The sequence below is a fragment of the Falco peregrinus genome, chromosome 5 (assembly GCF_023634155.1).
Source record: "Falco peregrinus isolate bFalPer1 chromosome 5, bFalPer1.pri, whole genome shotgun sequence".
Taxonomy (NCBI): domain Eukaryota; kingdom Metazoa; phylum Chordata; class Aves; order Falconiformes; family Falconidae; genus Falco; species Falco peregrinus.
Window position 1 is genome coordinate 77305262 of NC_073725.1, and position 16578 is coordinate 77321839.

General features: G+C 64.4%; 2 protein-coding genes across 2 annotated transcripts; both read left to right on the top strand.

The window, feature by feature from the left end:
- The first annotated feature begins 4074 nt into the window (after window positions 1-4074).
- On the top strand, window positions 4075-7673 carry METRN (meteorin, glial cell differentiation regulator). Its single transcript, XM_055806521.1, has 4 exons — window positions 4075-4329; window positions 5391-5812; window positions 5995-6054; window positions 6383-7673. The coding sequence occupies exons 1-4, from the start codon at window positions 4244-4246 to the stop codon at window positions 6697-6699; spliced, it is 885 nt and encodes a 294-aa protein (XP_055662496.1). The 5' UTR covers window positions 4075-4243; the 3' UTR covers window positions 6700-7673.
- Window positions 7674-13659: 5986 nt separating this feature from the next.
- Window positions 13660-16419, top strand: ANTKMT (adenine nucleotide translocase lysine methyltransferase). The gene is made up of 4 exons (XM_055806525.1): window positions 13660-13857; window positions 14542-14682; window positions 15249-15299; window positions 15922-16419. The coding sequence occupies exons 1-4, from the start codon at window positions 13675-13677 to the stop codon at window positions 16099-16101; spliced, it is 555 nt and encodes a 184-aa protein (XP_055662500.1). The 5' UTR covers window positions 13660-13674; the 3' UTR covers window positions 16102-16419.
- The last annotated feature ends 159 nt before the right edge of the window (window positions 16420-16578 follow it).

Here is a 16578-nt window from a genome sequence, read left to right on the forward strand (position 1 = left end):
TGTCGCCGCGGCAACCGCCGTCGCCTAGCGCCGGCTGTCTCCCGGTAACCCGTCGCCTAGCAATGGGGGATTTTTCACAGCTCGGGATGAAGAGTTGAAAGTTATTTTTAGCCCGGGCTGCGAATCAATAGGCAGCTCCATTCGCCGCCCCGCAGGATGCACGCGCGGGAGCCTTGCTGCGGCGGCGCAGGGAAGGGGCTACCGAGGGGAGCGGGGTGGCCTGGCCAGCCTGGGGTCATCACCCCGGCACAGCCCCCAGGGACCCCCAGGGCTCAGCTCCCTTTGTGCTGACCTCTGGCCTCTCTGAGCCATACCAATGGCCTGTGTAGGGCTCAGATCCCCCGGGCCACCCCTGCCAAGGATCTGACACCCCCCATGGCTCCCCCCACTCCAGGCCACATGGGGGTGAGGGTGGGTGAGGGCAAGGCCCAGCTGTGGGGACTCTCAGGTTTCTGTGGGGCCATGGGGATGATCACACTGCTGTGGGGACCATTAGCTTGCTGTGGGGACCCTCATCTCACTGTGGGGACCCCCATCCAGCTGCTGGGAGGCTTATCCTGCCATGGGGACCTCTTCCCATGAGTGTGGACCCCCACCATGCTATGGGGATCCTGACCATGCCATGGGGATCCCCACCTTGCCATGGGGACCTCCACTTTGCCACGGGGACCTCCACCTTGCCATAGGGATCCTGACCTTGCCATGGGGACTCCCATCTTGACAAGCGGACCCCTCCTTGCCCTGGGAAATCCTGCCTTGCTGTGGGGACCCTTGTCCTGTGGCGTGCCATCCCCCCTGCCCTGAGCCTCCCTGAGCTCCCCCGGCCTCTCCAAGGGCTCGTGCCTGCCCTCAGGGGCACCGGCCTGGGGGTCTGGGGGCTTGGGGGCACTGGGAGGGGATGGAGCCCCTTGGGCACCTGGGTCCTGCAGGAAAGGGCTGTGGCTGTCCCAGCACACACAGCCCCGCAGCTGACCGGGGGGTGAGGTGAGGCTCCTTTGGGGTCTGGGCTGGGGGGGGAGCTCTGCAGGCAGCTGTGGGAAGAGACTGGGGACCCCTGGTACCCCAGCAGCCCTACGAGGTCCAAGCTCCCCTTTGGCCTCCCCAGGAGGGTTTCTGCCCCCAGGCACGGGGCCCAGCCTGCAGCATCCCTGCCCTTGGCCCCCCCACATCGCAGGGTGGAGGGTGCCCAGAGCCACCCCGCGGGGACCCTTTGCTGCCCCGGGGACCTGCCGGGGGCTGGGGGGGCCCTGCCCGGGGAACCTGGGAGGACGCGGCAGGGAGAGAGGGGCAGCAAAAAGCCCAAAGGGGGCAGCCGGGGCCCCCCGCCGTGGAGCCCCGAGGTGCCCCGTGGGTGGCCCCGGGCCCCCGGCTGTGACAGGCAGCGGGGGCAGCCCCCGGGGCAGCCCCGGCCCGTCAGAGCGGCTCCGGAGGGGACCACGGCCGCGCCGGGGGGCTGCCAGGGCTCCTCCTACCGAGCGGGGTTGAGGGAGCTGGGGGCGCTCCGCCTGCAGCCCCCCCTTGCAGCCCGTCGGTGCGAAGGCCACCTGCCCCAGCGGCGGGGGGGGCGGCCGGCAGGGGCGGGGAGGGGGCGGCAGCGCTGCTCCGGGCGGGGGCTGGGGCAGCACCGTTCTGCGGTGGAGCCGGGGTGCAGGGGGTGCCCGGGGCTGCGGCAGCCCGGCCTGGGGCGGGAGATGTCCCTGGCCGGGGCAGGGCTGGGACCGGGTGGTCTTTGAAGGTGCCGTTCGGTGAGTCGATGCTCTGCTCCGCTGCGGGACTTGGCCCCCCCACTCCTCCGGGATCCCCCAGGCGAGCGGGGGGCCGGTTCCCACCCGCGGGGCGGCGGGCGGAGCAGCCGCCGTGCCCGTGGTCACCAGAGGGCACTGCGAGCCCGAGCATCCCGGCCCGGGGGGGCACCGGGCCCGAGCCGAGAGCCCGGAGCAGCCCGGGGCCCGCGGCTTCCCCTGCTCCCCGACTCGGGCAGCTCCCGGGGGGCTGCCGGTCCCCCCAGCCCCAGCGGGGCATCCTCACTGTGGCAGCCGGGACGAGGGCGGTCACGTCCAGGGGACGCAGCCCCGAGCTGCAGGGCACGGCGGGCAGCCCGCGGCCCCGGCATGGCTCCGGTGAAGCCCGGAGATGCTCTGAGCCACCGGCTGGAGGAGCGAACTGGGGGGTGCTAGGGGGCTTAGTCCGGTCCCAGGGCAGCCCCAGCTGCGGTGGCTGCTCCTCAGGGCTCCTGACGGCCGTGTCCCAGGGCAGGGGTGCCCCTGGCCCAGTGGATGGGGGCCATGGCCAGCCCTTCGGCTGGCCGGTGCCAGGTTTCTTCCATAACACCCGGTGAAGGTGTTTCGGGGTGCTGCCCACCCAGGCTGTGGCGGAGGACGGGGTGCAGACTGACGCCAGGGTGGTGGGGTGGTGGCAAGGCAGCCTCACTGCCTGTGGGGATGGTGACACTGGACTCTGGCCTGTGACCAGCCACATCCCACCTCCCCACACCCTGGGGTGTCCCAAGGCCAAGGTGCTGAGCACCCATGGGGCAGGGGATTGGTCTTCGTGGGGTGATGTCTTTGCCTGGGAACACCAGTAGCTGGTGGCATCGGTGCCACCCACCTCTGGTGCCACCCCACCTCTGATGCAACCTTGCCTCTGGGGACGTGGCGTCGGCTGTTTGTGGGCTCCCTGGGGGGTCCCATACCAAGCTCAGAGCTCAGCCTGCCCCGCTTCCCCATGGTGGCACAAGGTCTGGCCCCAGGACCGTGTACCCCCACACAGGGGGTCACTGTGACTGGCTTCATGCACATGGCCAGGGCCTCGAGCCCCAGCCACCCTCCTGCAAACCAGCCTCAGCCAGTGGGCACAAAGCCCCCCACCCCTGCACCCCCACCCTGACACCTCCATCCTGACCTGCTCCCCCTTAACCCGCAGCCCCTCCGGCCCCTCATTTTCCACGGATTCCAGCATCTTGACTTCTTTCAGCATCATTTCATGGCTGGAGGGCTGCGAATCCCCCTCTCCTCTGCCTGTCCCCCCCTCCCCCCCGCCCCGGCCCCCTCCCCTTCCCCTTTCCCCTTTTTCTTTCCACCATCCAAATTTACAATCCCTCATTTCCATTCTGCTCCACCCTCTCTCCGGGGACTTTGTTCCTGGCCTGTATCATCCCATCCCAATTGTTCCGTGTTTATTTCAAACATTTTGGCGGGCTGTCACTGGATGGAAACTTAATTAATTGTGGGGTTTGTGGTGCTGGCACAATAGTGGCTGAAGGGGGGGGACACACGACATAAAATCCAGAGAGGCAGTGGAGGGGGGGGAGAATGAGGGTTCGGGTGTGCGTGACCCCCACGCCAGGCCTGCTTTCTGCTTCCCCTGGCTCCGCAGTGCCCCTGTGAGGAGCCGGGGGGCTGCTGGGGGGCTGTGGTTTATATGGGGGTTGTGTAACTTTTGGGGTACACAGTTCTGGAGGGGTGCTTAAACCGGTGAGGGGCTGTAGTCTGGGGTGTGCATGGCCTGGGATGTGCATAGCTTATGGTGTGCATGGACTGGGGGGTGCGTCACTTGGGGTGCCTGTAGCCTGGGATGCCGGTAGCCTAAGGTGTGTGTAACTTGGGGTATGCATGGCTTGGGGTGTGCACAACCTGGGGTGTGCACAACTTGGGGTGTGCATGGCTTGGAGTGTGCATAACTCGAGGTGTGCATGGCTTGGGGTGCCTGCGGTCCTTGGTGTGTATGGTGCCGGGTGTACATAGCTTGTGGTGTGCGTTACTTGGGGTGTGCGTACCCTGGGGTGCACACAAGTCGGGGTGTGCACAGCTCGGGGCGCACATAGGCCGGGGTGCACATACCCCGGGGTACCCGCCGCCGGGCTGCGCAGGGCCCTGCACCGCTGCGGGTGCACCCAGCCGGGTCAGCCCAGGTTCCCCCGCCGCTGCCAGCGCCCGGCCCGTGTCGCCCCATCCCGGGGAGCCCTGGTGGGGCGGGGGGGCAGAACGGCCACCGGGAGCCGCGGGGAGGGGAGCGGGGGGAGCGAGCCGGGGATGCCCGGAGCGCGCGCTGCCGGTGTCCCCGGCGGGGGGGTGGGGGGTGAGGGGGGGGGTGGGGGGTCCGGCTCCGCCCCGGCGCCGCCATTGGCGGAAAGTTCGGGGCGCGGCGCGGGGTGGCGGCCCCGCTCCCTGCGGCCGGCCCCGGTGCGGGCAGCGCTGCGGGCAGGGCCGGGCCGGGCCGCCCCGGGGCCGCCGCGGGCGCGGCCATGTGGGCGCTGCGGGCGCTGTGCCTGGCCGGGCTGGGCGCCGCGCTCGGGGGGGGCTCGGCCGATCAGTGCAGCTGGAGGGGCAGGTAGGCACCGGCACCGCGGGCGGGGCACACGCGGGTCCCCGGCTCAGCATCCCCCGCGTCGCACTTCCCCGGGGAGCTCCCGCCGCCCGCGCACGGCTGGGGGGGCTGCCCGCTGCCCCCCCTCCCCTCCCCCCCCCCCTCCCCCGCTCCGGGCAGGCGGCCGCCTCCTGCATCCGTGGGGCAGGGTCATGGGTGGGATGCTGAGATGTCCGCCTGCCTCAGTTTCCCCAGTGCTGGGGGCGGCTGCCCAACCCCCCGAGGGATGCTGATCCCTGAGGTCCCCGCTTGCGCGCCCCTTCCCTGAGGCCCCCCCTCCCCCCCCCCCCCCCGAAAGGCAGCTCTGCGGGCGGTGGGGCCCCTCGGCAGGGCCCGGAGCGCCGCTGGCCGCGGCGGGGAAAGCGCCGAGCTCCGGAACAAAGAGCCGGGGCCCGGCAGGAGGGGCTGCGGCACGGCCCACGCGGGGGGCCCGGGGGGCCACGGGGCCAGGCAGCCACGGGCAGCGTGGCCGGGACAAAGCACCCCCCCGGCTGCCCCCGCTGCCCCCGCCTGGCTTTCCCGCGTGTCGTCCGTCCGCCACCCCCCCCCCCCCACCGCCCCGCAAACGCAGCGGGCAGGACGCGGCTCCGGGCACCGTTTACACGCAAGCCCGAGTTCCACGAGTGTGTGTGTGTGTCGGGGTGTCGTCCCCCCCCCAGCACCAACTGGGGATCCCCCGAAGTGGGAGCGTGCAAGGGAACAGGTGACCTCAAGGCCATGGGCACCCTGGTTGGGGTGCCGTGGGAGCCCACCCTGGGTGTGAGGGGGGCTGTGCTGCTGTGCCCTCCCCCACCAGCCCATCTGGGAAAGTGCTGGGAAACAGGAGCACCCCCTGAACGATGCACTTGCACCCCAAGTCCGAGGCGTCGAGGGTTTGGTGCTATTCCTCCCCGTGTTCATCCTGCATGGCTCCGTGGAGGTGCTGCTCGGGAGTGCCGGGTGGCTGCTGTGCTGGGGGGAACATGGGCTGGGGGGGTCCCCGTCACCCGGGGGTCCCGGCTGATGGGCGCTGCTGTGCCTCGCAGCGGGCTGTCGCAGGAGGCTGGCAGCGTGGAGCAGCTCTCCCTGCACTGCGCCGAGGGCTCGCTGGAATGGCTGTACCCCACAGGGGCCCTTCGCCTCCGCCTGGCCCCTCGCCTGCCCCCCACCACCGCCGCCATCAAGGGCAGGAGCCCCCAGCATGTCACCGCCTGCGTCAAACCTGCCGGCACCTTCCGAGGGGCTCAGCTCTACCTGGAGAGGGAGGGGGTGCTGGAGCTGCTGCTGCCAGAGGCCCCCCGGCCCCGCGTCCGCTGCTTCAGCTGGCTGCCCCAGGAGAAGGTGGCTCTCTTCCTGCAGGCCACCCCGCACCTCGACATCAGCCGCCGCATTGCCGCCTTCCGCTACGAGCTACGGGGGGACTGGCTGGCCCGCCCGGCACTGCCTGCTGCCAGCCTCACCGGAGAAGGTGAGTGCCGAGCGTCCCAGGTCAGCTTGCCTCAGTTTCCCCGGGGCTGCCACCACCTACCTTGCCAGGCTGTCCCCAGTGTGCATGGAGGTGAGGGGATGGAGGGGCTGGACCCGGGGGGTCCCCCACCAAGGCCAGGCACCGGGAGCCACCATGGTGACGGGTGTGCTTGGCCATTACAGGAGCGTGCCGGCCGTGCAATGACACCGAGATCTTGATGGCCATTTGCACTAGTGACTTTGGTGAGTGCAGTCCCTCCGGGTGCTGGGGGAGTTCCTGGAACTACCAGGGGAGGGAAGGAAACTCAAAGGGGGGGGGGCAACAGCCCCGCAGGCAGTCCTGGCCTCCCCTTCCTAGTCTTGGGGTGAGACCACCAGTGTCACACAGAGGCTGCTGCAGGATGGGAACGGGGATGGGGATGGGAACAGGAATGGGGATGGGAACAGGAACAGGTTTGGGGATGAGGATGGGAGTGGAGATCATGGGGGTGGGGATGGGAACAGGGATGGGAAGAAGGATGGGGATGGGGACAGGGACAGACTGACACCTCTCCCTGCCTTCCTCCCACAGTAATCCGTGGCAGCATCTGGAGCGTCTCCAACGATGTGGAGCTGCAGGAATCCATCATTGGGGTGAGCGCCTCCCGCATCCACCGCCAAAAGTTCCCCCTCTTCCAGGCAGGGGGGAGGCCAGGACGGCCGGCGGGCAGCATCCGCACCCCACTGCGCTGCGGGGTCAAGCCCGGCCCTGGCACCTTCCTCTTCACGGGGTGGCTGCATTTCGGCGAAGCCTGGCTGAGCTGTGCGCCCCGCTATAGGGACTTCCAGCGCATCTATGAGGGGGCTCAGCGCACACGCCAGAACCCCTGTGAGTTCCCTGTGGACTGAGTGGCTTGGGGAGGGCAGCCCAGCCCCACGGGTGCTGGGGGGCTGGGGTCCCGCGGGCAGTGAGAGCATCCCTGGGGGGACGCAGGGGCGGCGTGCTGGCAGGGATGGTGCCCAGAGAGAGTGTGGCACTGCGATCCTCGCTGTGTAGCCAGGCTCCGGCAGCACCCGCCACCGGGCTGGTGGGGTCCCAGGAAAATCCTGCCAGAAGGGAAGGGATTTTCCCAGGGCGCACTTGCCCATGGCCCCCAGGGACATGCCCAGGTGAGGGGTGCAGTGGCATGGGGCAGTGGGTTGGGGGCTCCCAGGGGACCGGGGTGCTGCACGCTCGGGGTGTGCATGCTCAGGGGATGCTGTGGGGTACGGTGGGACCAGCATGATGGGGGCAGCCACCCCCACCCACCGAGAGGGCTCGGCAGCAGGTGGCCGTGGCAGTAGGTGGCTGTAGTGGCAGGGCCAGGGGCACAGTGGGCATGGTGGGGTGTGGAAGGGCCAGGAGGTGGATTTGCAAAGTCAGGGGTGTAAGGGGGTGTGGGGCAGCAGCGAGCCTTGCGCTGGCCCTGCCTGCAACGCGGGGCACAGGCAGGAGCCACAGGGCGGATGCCAAGGAAGAGGAGTGAGGCCGAAGGGAGCGAGGGGATGGCAAGGTGAGAGGAAGACTGGTGCAGGGAGCAGAGGTGTCCCTGGTACAGCCAGAGCAGGACCAAAGCACCGATGCAGGAAGATGCCACTGGAGCAGGGAGAGGTCGGGCTGTGCCACCCGCCACCGCTAGCCTGAGGCTGTGGCCTCGGGGCAGCTGCCATGTCCGGCTGTGCTGGGTGGCTGGCGATGGGGCACGCTGCGCCAGCCAGGGAGAATTTTTGACCGTGGGGGTGGGGGGCATTGTATGTGCACTAAAGTTATAACAATACCAAATTTGTGACTTTTTTTATAAACTGAGCTGTATTTGTAGCATGTGTGTGGGCATCTCCTTTCTTTAAAAAGCTGAGCAGGATGTTTACCAGCAGGTGCTGCAGGCAAGTGCCGGTGCCGGTGTGTGCCATGGTGCAAAACCCTGAACCCTGCCTCCCTCTGTGCCAGCTCCAACTACTGACCCTGCCTCCTGCGGGACTGGGAACAGCCCTGCAATTTATTTTTATATATATATAAAGAAATGCGTTGCTATTTCTCGGTGCTGCGTCCCTGGTGTCCCTCGGGGTGGGTCACCTTGGGGTTCCTCTCCCTGGGTATCACCAAGTGAACGAGGCCCCGGGTGGTGGCCCCGTGCCGGGTGGGTGACCCCGCTGGTGGAGCTGCTGTCAGGACCGATTCTCGTCAGAGCCACCGGCCACAAGGCCTCATTGTGCCGGGCTGTGAGGCACCGGTTTCCCAGCCCTGCCCACTGCTGCCCCACCGCTGCCCCCCTCCACGGGGGCTCCGGCCTCTGGCTCCAGCTCCTCCAGGCTGCACAGGCATCCCCGGATGGTGGTGAGGGGCATGGGGCCCCCAGCTGGGCATGGGACATGGGATCCCCAGCCAGGGACCCTTCCTCCCCATCAGTGGTGCCCACAGGGGCTCAGTGCTGCAAAAGCTCAGCCCCTGAGTGCCTTCCCAGCCCCCCCTGAGCCCCCAAACCACCCAAGCCGGGGTCACGGTACACATCAGCTTGTGCTTTAATATTTTTTCGGTATTCTCACAATAACGCCTTTTCAAATACCTCCAGCCAGGCTGAACCGCCAGGTATTTGGCACCCTGCTGACCATAATGTGCTTTTCCTTGCCAAGAAACCATTTCCAAAGAGTGCTGTTGGCTTTGTAGTTTAATGAAATATATCTCTGTGTGTGTGTATGTATGTGTGTGTGTGTATAAAATGATCTGGTTGTGGTAAGACCCTGCCTGTGAGCTCACAGCTGCGAGCCTTCCCGGTGGGTTTGATACACAACACATGCTTCCCCTTGAGAAGAGTTTGATGCTTATTTTATGCTTTACTGCCAAAGGGCTGGTGCTCATTTTGGGGCCAGGCTGGGCCCAAGGGCAGGATCTGGCCCTGGGGGAGACTGATGCTCCACGCCAGGCTCTCCGGGATGCCAGCATCCCCCTGGATTTGGCAACAGGCAGGAGCTAAGCAAGGCAGGGGGAAGGGGGAAGGAGTGGGAAACCCAGTGGAGGAGGAAAAATGAGGCTGAAAAAGCAATAAATGAGGTGCAAAGGGAATTGTGCTGCCCACGGCATCCTCTGTATGCACCGGGGGTAAACCACGGCTGCTCTGGCCCCACCGCAATCTAGCGCATTCCTCTTGGCTAAATTACAGCATTTAATGCGCCAAGCATCCGGCAGCTTTCTGTCCAGCAGCAGAATCTTGTTTTTCTTGAAATCTGTTTATTTGGCCAAACCAACTCACTCTGCTGTGGCGGAAAGGGTGGTTATTCTGCTCATTCTCTGCTACAGAGGTTTTTGTGCTGTTTTCGGTGCCCTCTGCCCTGTGTCAGGTTGGGTCGGCCGCCCTCGCTTCCCGAGGCTGCTGGCTCCTGTGGTGGCTGGGCCCCGGCCAGGGCACAAATGCTTCCTACAGCACCATCCCACAGGGGGACCAGGCAGCCGGTGCCTCAGTTTCCCGACTGTAGGATGGGGACAACAGCATTTCCTCACTGCTTGTAGCTGCCATGGATGGGGCAGCATCCTGTGGCCCCATCGTCCCCATCTCCCTGGGGCTGGTCATCTGAGCAATTCCCCAAAAGCAGAGTCCGACCCCAGCCAAGCCAAATTCCTGCCTGGCCTCTTGGCATGGAGCACAGCCACGGAGAGTAAAAACACGAGACAAACTTCATCCCAATTGATATTTCCTCCTCAGGATGGAAAATGTGGGAGGCAGTGCAGTGGCGGGCAGGGGGAGCAGGCTGGGGACCACAGTGTGCCGAGGGCTGCTTTGGGCAGACCCGATGGGAGCTGGGCGTCTCTGGAGGGGCAGCTGGAGCCCAGCCAGGCTTGGAGAGAAGGCTGGTGATGGTGAGGGGCTGCAGCAGCACCCTGTGAGCCCCGAGAAAGGTCCCTCTGCGGGCATCGCGATGCCCACCTGGCATGGCTGCCTGCAGCATCCCGAGGGACCGCCCAGCCAGACCTGCTCCAAAAGCCCCCCACTCATCCACCCACCCCCTTTGAGGGTGGGGTTGGGGATGCCATGGGGAGCAGCTCCCCAAAAACAGCTCCCTCGGTGGAAATGTGCCCAGGGCTCCTCATCCCATGGGATCAGTCCCATCACGGCCCCAGGCATCTGGCTGGGGGAGGACACACATCCCAGCCCAAGGACCCTCCAAGGACCGTGGAGCCCTTTGGTCACGCTCCCGATGGGTGTCCACAGTGGGAGAGCAAACCGGCGAGCAGCGGTGCTGGCAGGGTGTCCCTGGTCCCTGTCTCCATCGCACAAAGGGACCCGCCATTTCCCGCCATTCCCCCCCAGCCCTTCTCCCCCCTCTCCTGCCCCCTTCGCCCTCCTCCTTCCCAGCCGCCGGATAAAAGCCCGAATGTGTGAATCGCGGGGCACAAAAGCAAGGCACAAAGGCTGCCGGCCCCGCTCAGCCCTCCTTGCAGCCCCCCGCCCCGAGCGGGGACCTGCGAGCTTTGCGTCTGCCCTGGCGATGTCTGGGCAGCCTGCCTGCCCTGCCTGCCCTACCTGCATTGCCTGCCCCACCTGCCTCGCCTGCTCTGCCCGCAGGACCCTAGAGCCCAGGAGGTGGTATGGGGCAGGGGGATGCCCCTGGGACCAGGGGTCCTCGGTAGTGTCAGGAAGATGCCCCTGGGGTTCGGAGATGCCCCGTAGAGTCAGGATGATGTCCCTGGGACTAGAGGATGCCACATAAGCTCAGGATGAAGCCCCTGCGGTTTGGAGATGCCCCATAGGGTCAGGATGATGCCTCTGGGACCAGGGGGTATCCCATAAGCTCAGAATGGCGCCCTTGGCGTTTAGGCTTGTCCCATGGTGTCAGGATGATGCCCTGGGGCCAGGGGACAAGCAGCAGCAGGTAGGATGGGACAGTTTGGGCATCCGCATTGGGCAGCAGAGAAGGGACCAGAGGGCACAGCCCAAGCCCTGGGCAGGACGCAGTGAGCTCTATGCCACAGCCCTCGGCAAGAGGAAAAGCAAGAGCCTGGTGACCCCAAGGACACCAACACCCCCCAACCCTGCCACCCCTTGGGGAGCTGTGCCTCAAAGCCTGCCATGAGGGTCTGCTTCCAGCCCCCTGCTTTAGCCAGGCCAAAGCCAAGCCAGCATCATCCCTGTGCCGGGGAGGGATGCTCGGTGCTGGAGCAGGACCCTGGCCTGCAGCGGGGCCCCTGCAGCCCCTCACCCCAGCTCTCCCTGGTCAAACGCGCCTGCGCCCGGCAGGCCAGGCTGCCGACAGCTGGCGGGAAGGAGCTTTCCCAGCACATAGCGACAAATTCCTGGCGGTCAGGGCTGCTTTGCAGCCGCCACGGTCCCGGCGGGGGGAAGCTGCCCTGGAAAGAGACGGATTACAAGCTCTTTGGCTCTGGCAGCGCATCCCAACTGGTCCCCTCGCATGGCCACCTGCTCGGCCCGGCACCCAGAGATGCTGCCTGACACCCCAGGGCTGGGGCAGAAGGGGATGCTGTCACCCCCCTCCTCGCTAGCCCTGGCCAAGTCCTGGGGGCCCAGCAAGGAGGGCTCAGCCCTGCCTGGGAATTGCTTCGTTAATTAATTTGCTCTGCAAGCATTACGGGGGCCCTTGGGCTGCCCCAGGGACCAGCTCATCCCCATGGAACATCCTCCTGCTCTGCAGCAGCGGCCCCCTGGCCCCCCTCTTCCTCCAGCTCCTATTTCTCCTGATTTTCTGCTCCCTCTCAGCCTTAACTGGCTCCACCTGCCAGTGAGCACCAGAAAATCGGAGCAATCCCCGTGGCCCCCGATTTGGTTGCAGCCGCACTGGACCCTTTACGGCAGGGTGGGGAGGGGAACAGCCCTGGACAGTATTTCTGGGCTGTACGAAGGGTGTAGGGGTGGCTTTTCCTCCCCGGTGGAGCCCCTTGGCTGCTCCAGGGCGTGAGTTAATGGGGTCTGGTTGTCGTTAAGCGCCCCAAGCTGCACGCCTTGGTTTGAGGGTAGAGCACGCGTGTGCATGCATGTGGGTGTGTGTGCATCCTTATTCCAAGGGCAGAATGTTTGATTCCCACAAATAAGGGTGAGCTTGGAGCAGGAACACGTGCTGGCCTTTGGCAGCAACTCCTGTGGTTGCTGCCTGCTTTGGCTCGTCAGCAAAGAGGGTCTCCAGGCAGGCCAGTGCCAGCAGCTGCCGGCCGTGCCATCCCCAGGGCCAGGGAGGTGGGACTCCTGCTCCCCTGTGCCTCAAAGCCGTTCCCATTCTGGTGCTGCCCATAGGGTTTATCTCCTCTGTCCGCAATCACGCGTGGGCAGTTGATCACGTCCCCTGGGATGCCAGCGCATGCCACCAGGCTGGTCACCCTGTGGCAAGGGCACAGGGCACCACTGGCCATTGCACGGACCCCCAGGGCCACCCCCCAAGCTCTCAGGGGACACCCCAATACGGTGCTGGAGGGGGAGGCCTGCAAATACTGACCCAAAGGCCAAGGGGGCAGCAGGGGAGGAAGGCTGCAGCTGTGGAATCCCAGGCGAGATGATGATGTGGCAGCAAGTGCCAGGGCGGGCAGGGAAGCTGCCTGCCCTTTGTGTGCCCGCTCCCCTAATTGAGCTGGTTTTGTTCCCGGGTTTGTTTTGTTTTGTGGGGGTTTTTATTAATTGCGGGTGGGCAGGGGCTGCCCTGGCTGCCTGCCCCCCCCCCTCCCCGGCCCCCTGCTTCCCACAGCCTGGAATTTTCCCACAGTTGCCGCTCCCTCGCAGCAGGAAACCCACTGCCTGGGGCACGCACAGCCGCCAACAACTGCGCACAGCCACGCACAACCACACATGCGTGTGAACAACTCTGCACAGCCTTGCGCAGCCCTAACTGCCGTGCACAGCTGTGCACAACTGCACACAGCCGTGCTCAACCATGCACAGCCACACACAACTGTGCACAGCTGCACAAAACTGCATGGCTGTGCACAACCACGGACAGCAACATACGGCCATGCACAGCCATGCACAGCCATGCACAACCATGCACTGTCACACCGAACCATGCACAGGTGTGCACAGCTGTTCACAACTGCACACAACTGTGCATAGCTATGCATAACCATAAACAATTTTGTACGACCACACACAACCATGCAGAACTGCACGCTGCCCTGCACAGCTGTGCACAACTGCACACAACCATGCTCATCTGTGCACAATCATGCACAACCGTTCACAGCTGTGTACAGCTGCACAGAACTGCACAGTTGCATAGAGCCATACAACCACGCACAACCATGCATAACTGCATGGGACCGTGCACAGCAATGCACAACTGCATGCAGGTTCACGGGACCATACACAACCACGCACAATGGCACAGGACCATGCACAGCCATGCACATTGGTGCAGGACCGTGCACAACCGTGCACGGCCACACACAGCCATGCACGATGGCACAGGACCTTGCACAGTCATGCACAGCCATGCACAACAGCACAGGACCTTGCACAGCCATGCATGATGGCACAGGACCCTGCTCAGGTGTGCACAGCTGTGCACAACTGCACGGGACCGTGTACATCCATGCATAGCCACACACAGCCGTGCCCAGTGGCACAGGACAGCACACAGCCACGCACGACCATGTGCACCCACACAGAACCGTGCAGAGCGGCACAGGACCGTGCGCACCCACGCAGAAGCACACGGAGCGGCACAGAACCGCGCAGAGCGGCGCGCAGCGGCCCGTGCTCGCGCAGCAGCAGCCGGTGCCGGTGCCGGAGCCGGAGCCGGTGCCAGTGCCCCGCAGCCCGCGGCGCGGGCGGGGCAGCCGCAGCTCCTGGGCCCGGCAGCACCGGAGCTACCCGGCGGCGGCGGAAGGCGGGGCCGCCCCTTCCGGCAGCCATGGAGCCGGGGGAGCCGGGAGAGCCTGGGGAGCCGGGGGAGCCGGCGCGGCGGCTGCGCGACGGGGATGCGCTGGGCGGGCGGGGGCTGCTGGAGCTGGCGGTGGCTAGCGGAGTGGCCGCCTGGGCCACCTGGGCCGCCTTGCTGATGCCCGGCTTCCGCCGGGTCCCCCTGCGGCTCCAGGTACCGCCGCTGTCCCCCGCCCCTCCCCGGCCCGGCGCCCCCCGCCCCCCTGACCGGCCCGCTCCCCCCAGGTGCCCTACCAGCCCTCTGGCCCCCAGCAAGTGGCGAATGCCCTGGCCCTGCTGCGGGGCCGCTCGGGGAAGACGGTGGATCTGGGATCGGGAGACGGACGGCTTGTAAGGGCGGGCAGGGGGGTGCTGGGGGTGCTGGGGGCTGCCCCGGGATGGGCGAAGGGCGGGGAGGGGGGGCTGGACTCACCAGGGGGTGGGTGGGAGCCCCCCAGGCAGCTGCTGCCCCGCTCCTGGCTGTGGTTTCTGATGGCCCTCCTGGTATGGTCCTGGACCATCCTAGCTGGCCCTAGACAGCCCTTGGTGGCCATAGATGATCCTAGCTGGCCCTAGACAACCCTAGGTGGCCCTAGGCAGTCCTAGACAGCCCTAGCTGGCCCTAGACGGTCTCCAATGGCATCGCACACAGCGAGCAGGGTGGGAATGACTGCTCTAGGATGAAAGAGCCTTTGCATCTGGAAGGTGCTGAGGTCTGAGGTCACCCTGCCTGTGAGCCAGCGGCAGGGAGCAAGTGGAGCTGGGCAACAGCCCCTTGCCCCCCAAATTGTCCCCCAAACTCGACACAGAGGTTCATTTTAGTTGCAACTCTCTCTCTCTCTCTTCCCCCCCCCCCCAGGTGGTAGAGGCTTATAAGCAAGGTCTCAGACCAGCCGTTGGCTATGAGCTCAATCCCTGGCTGCTGTGTCTCTCCAACTACCGGGCCTGGAAGGCTGGGTACCACGGGAAGGTTTCCTTCCTGAAGGAAGATCTGTGGAAGGTAACAGTGTCCCAAGGGTCTCGCTGTGCTCAGCACTAGCTGTAGCTGGAGCAGGGCCAGGGCTTGGTCTGCAGCTTCAGACAGGCTTTGCTGATGGGTCCTTGCTCCTTCCCAAACCCACACTGCTTCCAGGAGGTGGAAAAAACATCCTCCTTTCCAGGGGAACACCAGCCTGGGCAGCCTGTGGCTGGCTGCTGGATTTGCAGGCAGCAGCACTCCTTGGAGCAGATTCAAAAAGAGGGTTTAGGTGCTGCTGACACATGGTGGCCTTCAGAGCTGTGCTGCTAAGGCTGGCGTTGGGTACTTGCAGCCTGATTGGAGAAAACCCAGCAGGGAATGTGGTTCTGGGATGGTGCTGGAGGCAGCTGTTTTTGCAAGAAGCACTGTTTTCACACCCAGCTCCCAGTCACACCAACACATCCCTATCCCACACGTTATGGGGCATCTTTTGCTTTCTCCAAGGTTCAGAAGATCACCCTCAAGGCATTCTGCCACTTGGAACAGTTCCCCCCAAATTCCACCTCTTCCTGTTGCTTCTTTCATTCCCCTTTTCCTTCTCTTTTAAGGTGAATCTTTCTGATTGCTACAATGTGATCGTGTTCCTGGCCCCCAGTGTGGTAAGTCAGTCCCTTGCACCCCACCTGTTCAGAGTGAGCTTGAAGGAGGGTTTTCTTGGAAAAGAGAGATAATCTGGGACAGCGGCAAAGACTGAAAAATAAAGCAAAGTAGGCATTGCTGTGAGTGAGCAGATTGGTGCTCCGCACCACTCGAATTTATAGAATCATAGAATTGTTTAGGTTGGAAAAGACCTTTAAAATCATTGAGTCCAACCGTTAACCCAGCACTGCCAAGCCCACCACTAATCTGTGTCCTTAAATGCCACATCTACACGTCTTTTAAATACCTCCAGGAATGGTGACTCCACCACCTCCCTGGGAAGCCTGTTCCAGTGCTTGATATCCCTTTCGGTGAAGAAATTTTTTCCTAATACCAAATCTAAGCCTCCCTTGGTGCATCCTGAGGCTGTTTCCTCTCATCCTATCGCTCGTTACTTGGTCCTAGTCCCAACCATACACAGGGCTAGTACCAGCCCTACATTTCAGAAGCATCTGTGGTTGATGCTGCCTGCTTGGGACCCACCAGCTGTGCCCAGAAGCTGCCCTGTGGTCCTTGGTGGCACTGCCACTATGTGACTGTTCCCTAAGGCCACTTGGCCCTTGGCTATCTTTCTCTCTCCAGAAACCTCCTCTAGCCACCAAGCTCCTTGCAGAACTCCCTGATGAAGCGCGAGTGGTGGCTGGACGCTTCCCCTTCCCCTCCTGGACCCCTACCAACACCCTTGGGCAGGGGCTGGAGCAAGTCTGGGCCTATGACATGAAGGAGGTGCGGCGAGCAGCACAGAGGGGAAGCCCAGTCTAATAGCAGCCTCATTAAGCCTGGCGTGAAGGGTCAGCAGCGGCAGGGGTCAGAGCCTCCCCAGCCCTTGGGCTCAGCTCAGGACAGCAGCAAGAGGGCTCCTTGGCCAGGCTTTTTCACAGGAACTTGCAGGATGGCAGTCCCTCGGTTTTCCGAGGAGTGGGCAGTTTGGGGGAAGCAAGGGAGGTGGAAGTCAGACCTAGAAATCCTGGAATTATTGCAGGATTTAAGGGCTAAAGCTCCAGTGCCTCTTTCTGTACATTTGCTACTTTATTTCTAGCTCATTTTTCAAAATAAACATTTTGTCGGTTCTTCCCTTGAGACGTTTGCTTTGCCTTTGAGCTGCAAGGGTGCTCCTGGAGCCAGAGTGGCTGCTGCTCCTGGCCTTGGGATTTGCTCTGCTGTCCTTTTGAAGGCAGCTCAGGAGGGAGTTTGTCCAGCTCACCTCCTGCTGAAGGATCACCTTGGCCCTGCTTACCT

Excerpts from the sequence above, each read along its gene's own strand:
- METRN (XM_055806521.1), top strand. The coding sequence starts at position 4,244 with ATGTGGGCGCTGCGGGCGCTGTGCCTGGCCGGGCTGGGCGCCGCGCTC. Across the intron at positions 4,330-5,390 it reads CAGTGCAGCTGGAGGGGCAG|CGGGCTGTCGCAGGAGGCTG; the intron begins GTAGGCACCGGC and ends TGTGCCTCGCAG. Across the intron at positions 6,055-6,382 it reads CATTTGCACTAGTGACTTTG|TAATCCGTGGCAGCATCTGG; the intron begins GTGAGTGCAGTC and ends TTCCTCCCACAG.
- ANTKMT (XM_055806525.1), top strand. The coding sequence starts at position 13,675 with ATGGAGCCGGGGGAGCCGGGAGAGCCTGGGGAGCCGGGGGAGCCGGCG. Across the intron at positions 14,683-15,248 it reads TGAAGGAAGATCTGTGGAAG|GTGAATCTTTCTGATTGCTA; the intron begins GTAACAGTGTCC and ends TTCTCTTTTAAG. Across the intron at positions 15,300-15,921 it reads TGTTCCTGGCCCCCAGTGTG|AAACCTCCTCTAGCCACCAA; the intron begins GTAAGTCAGTCC and ends TTCTCTCTCCAG.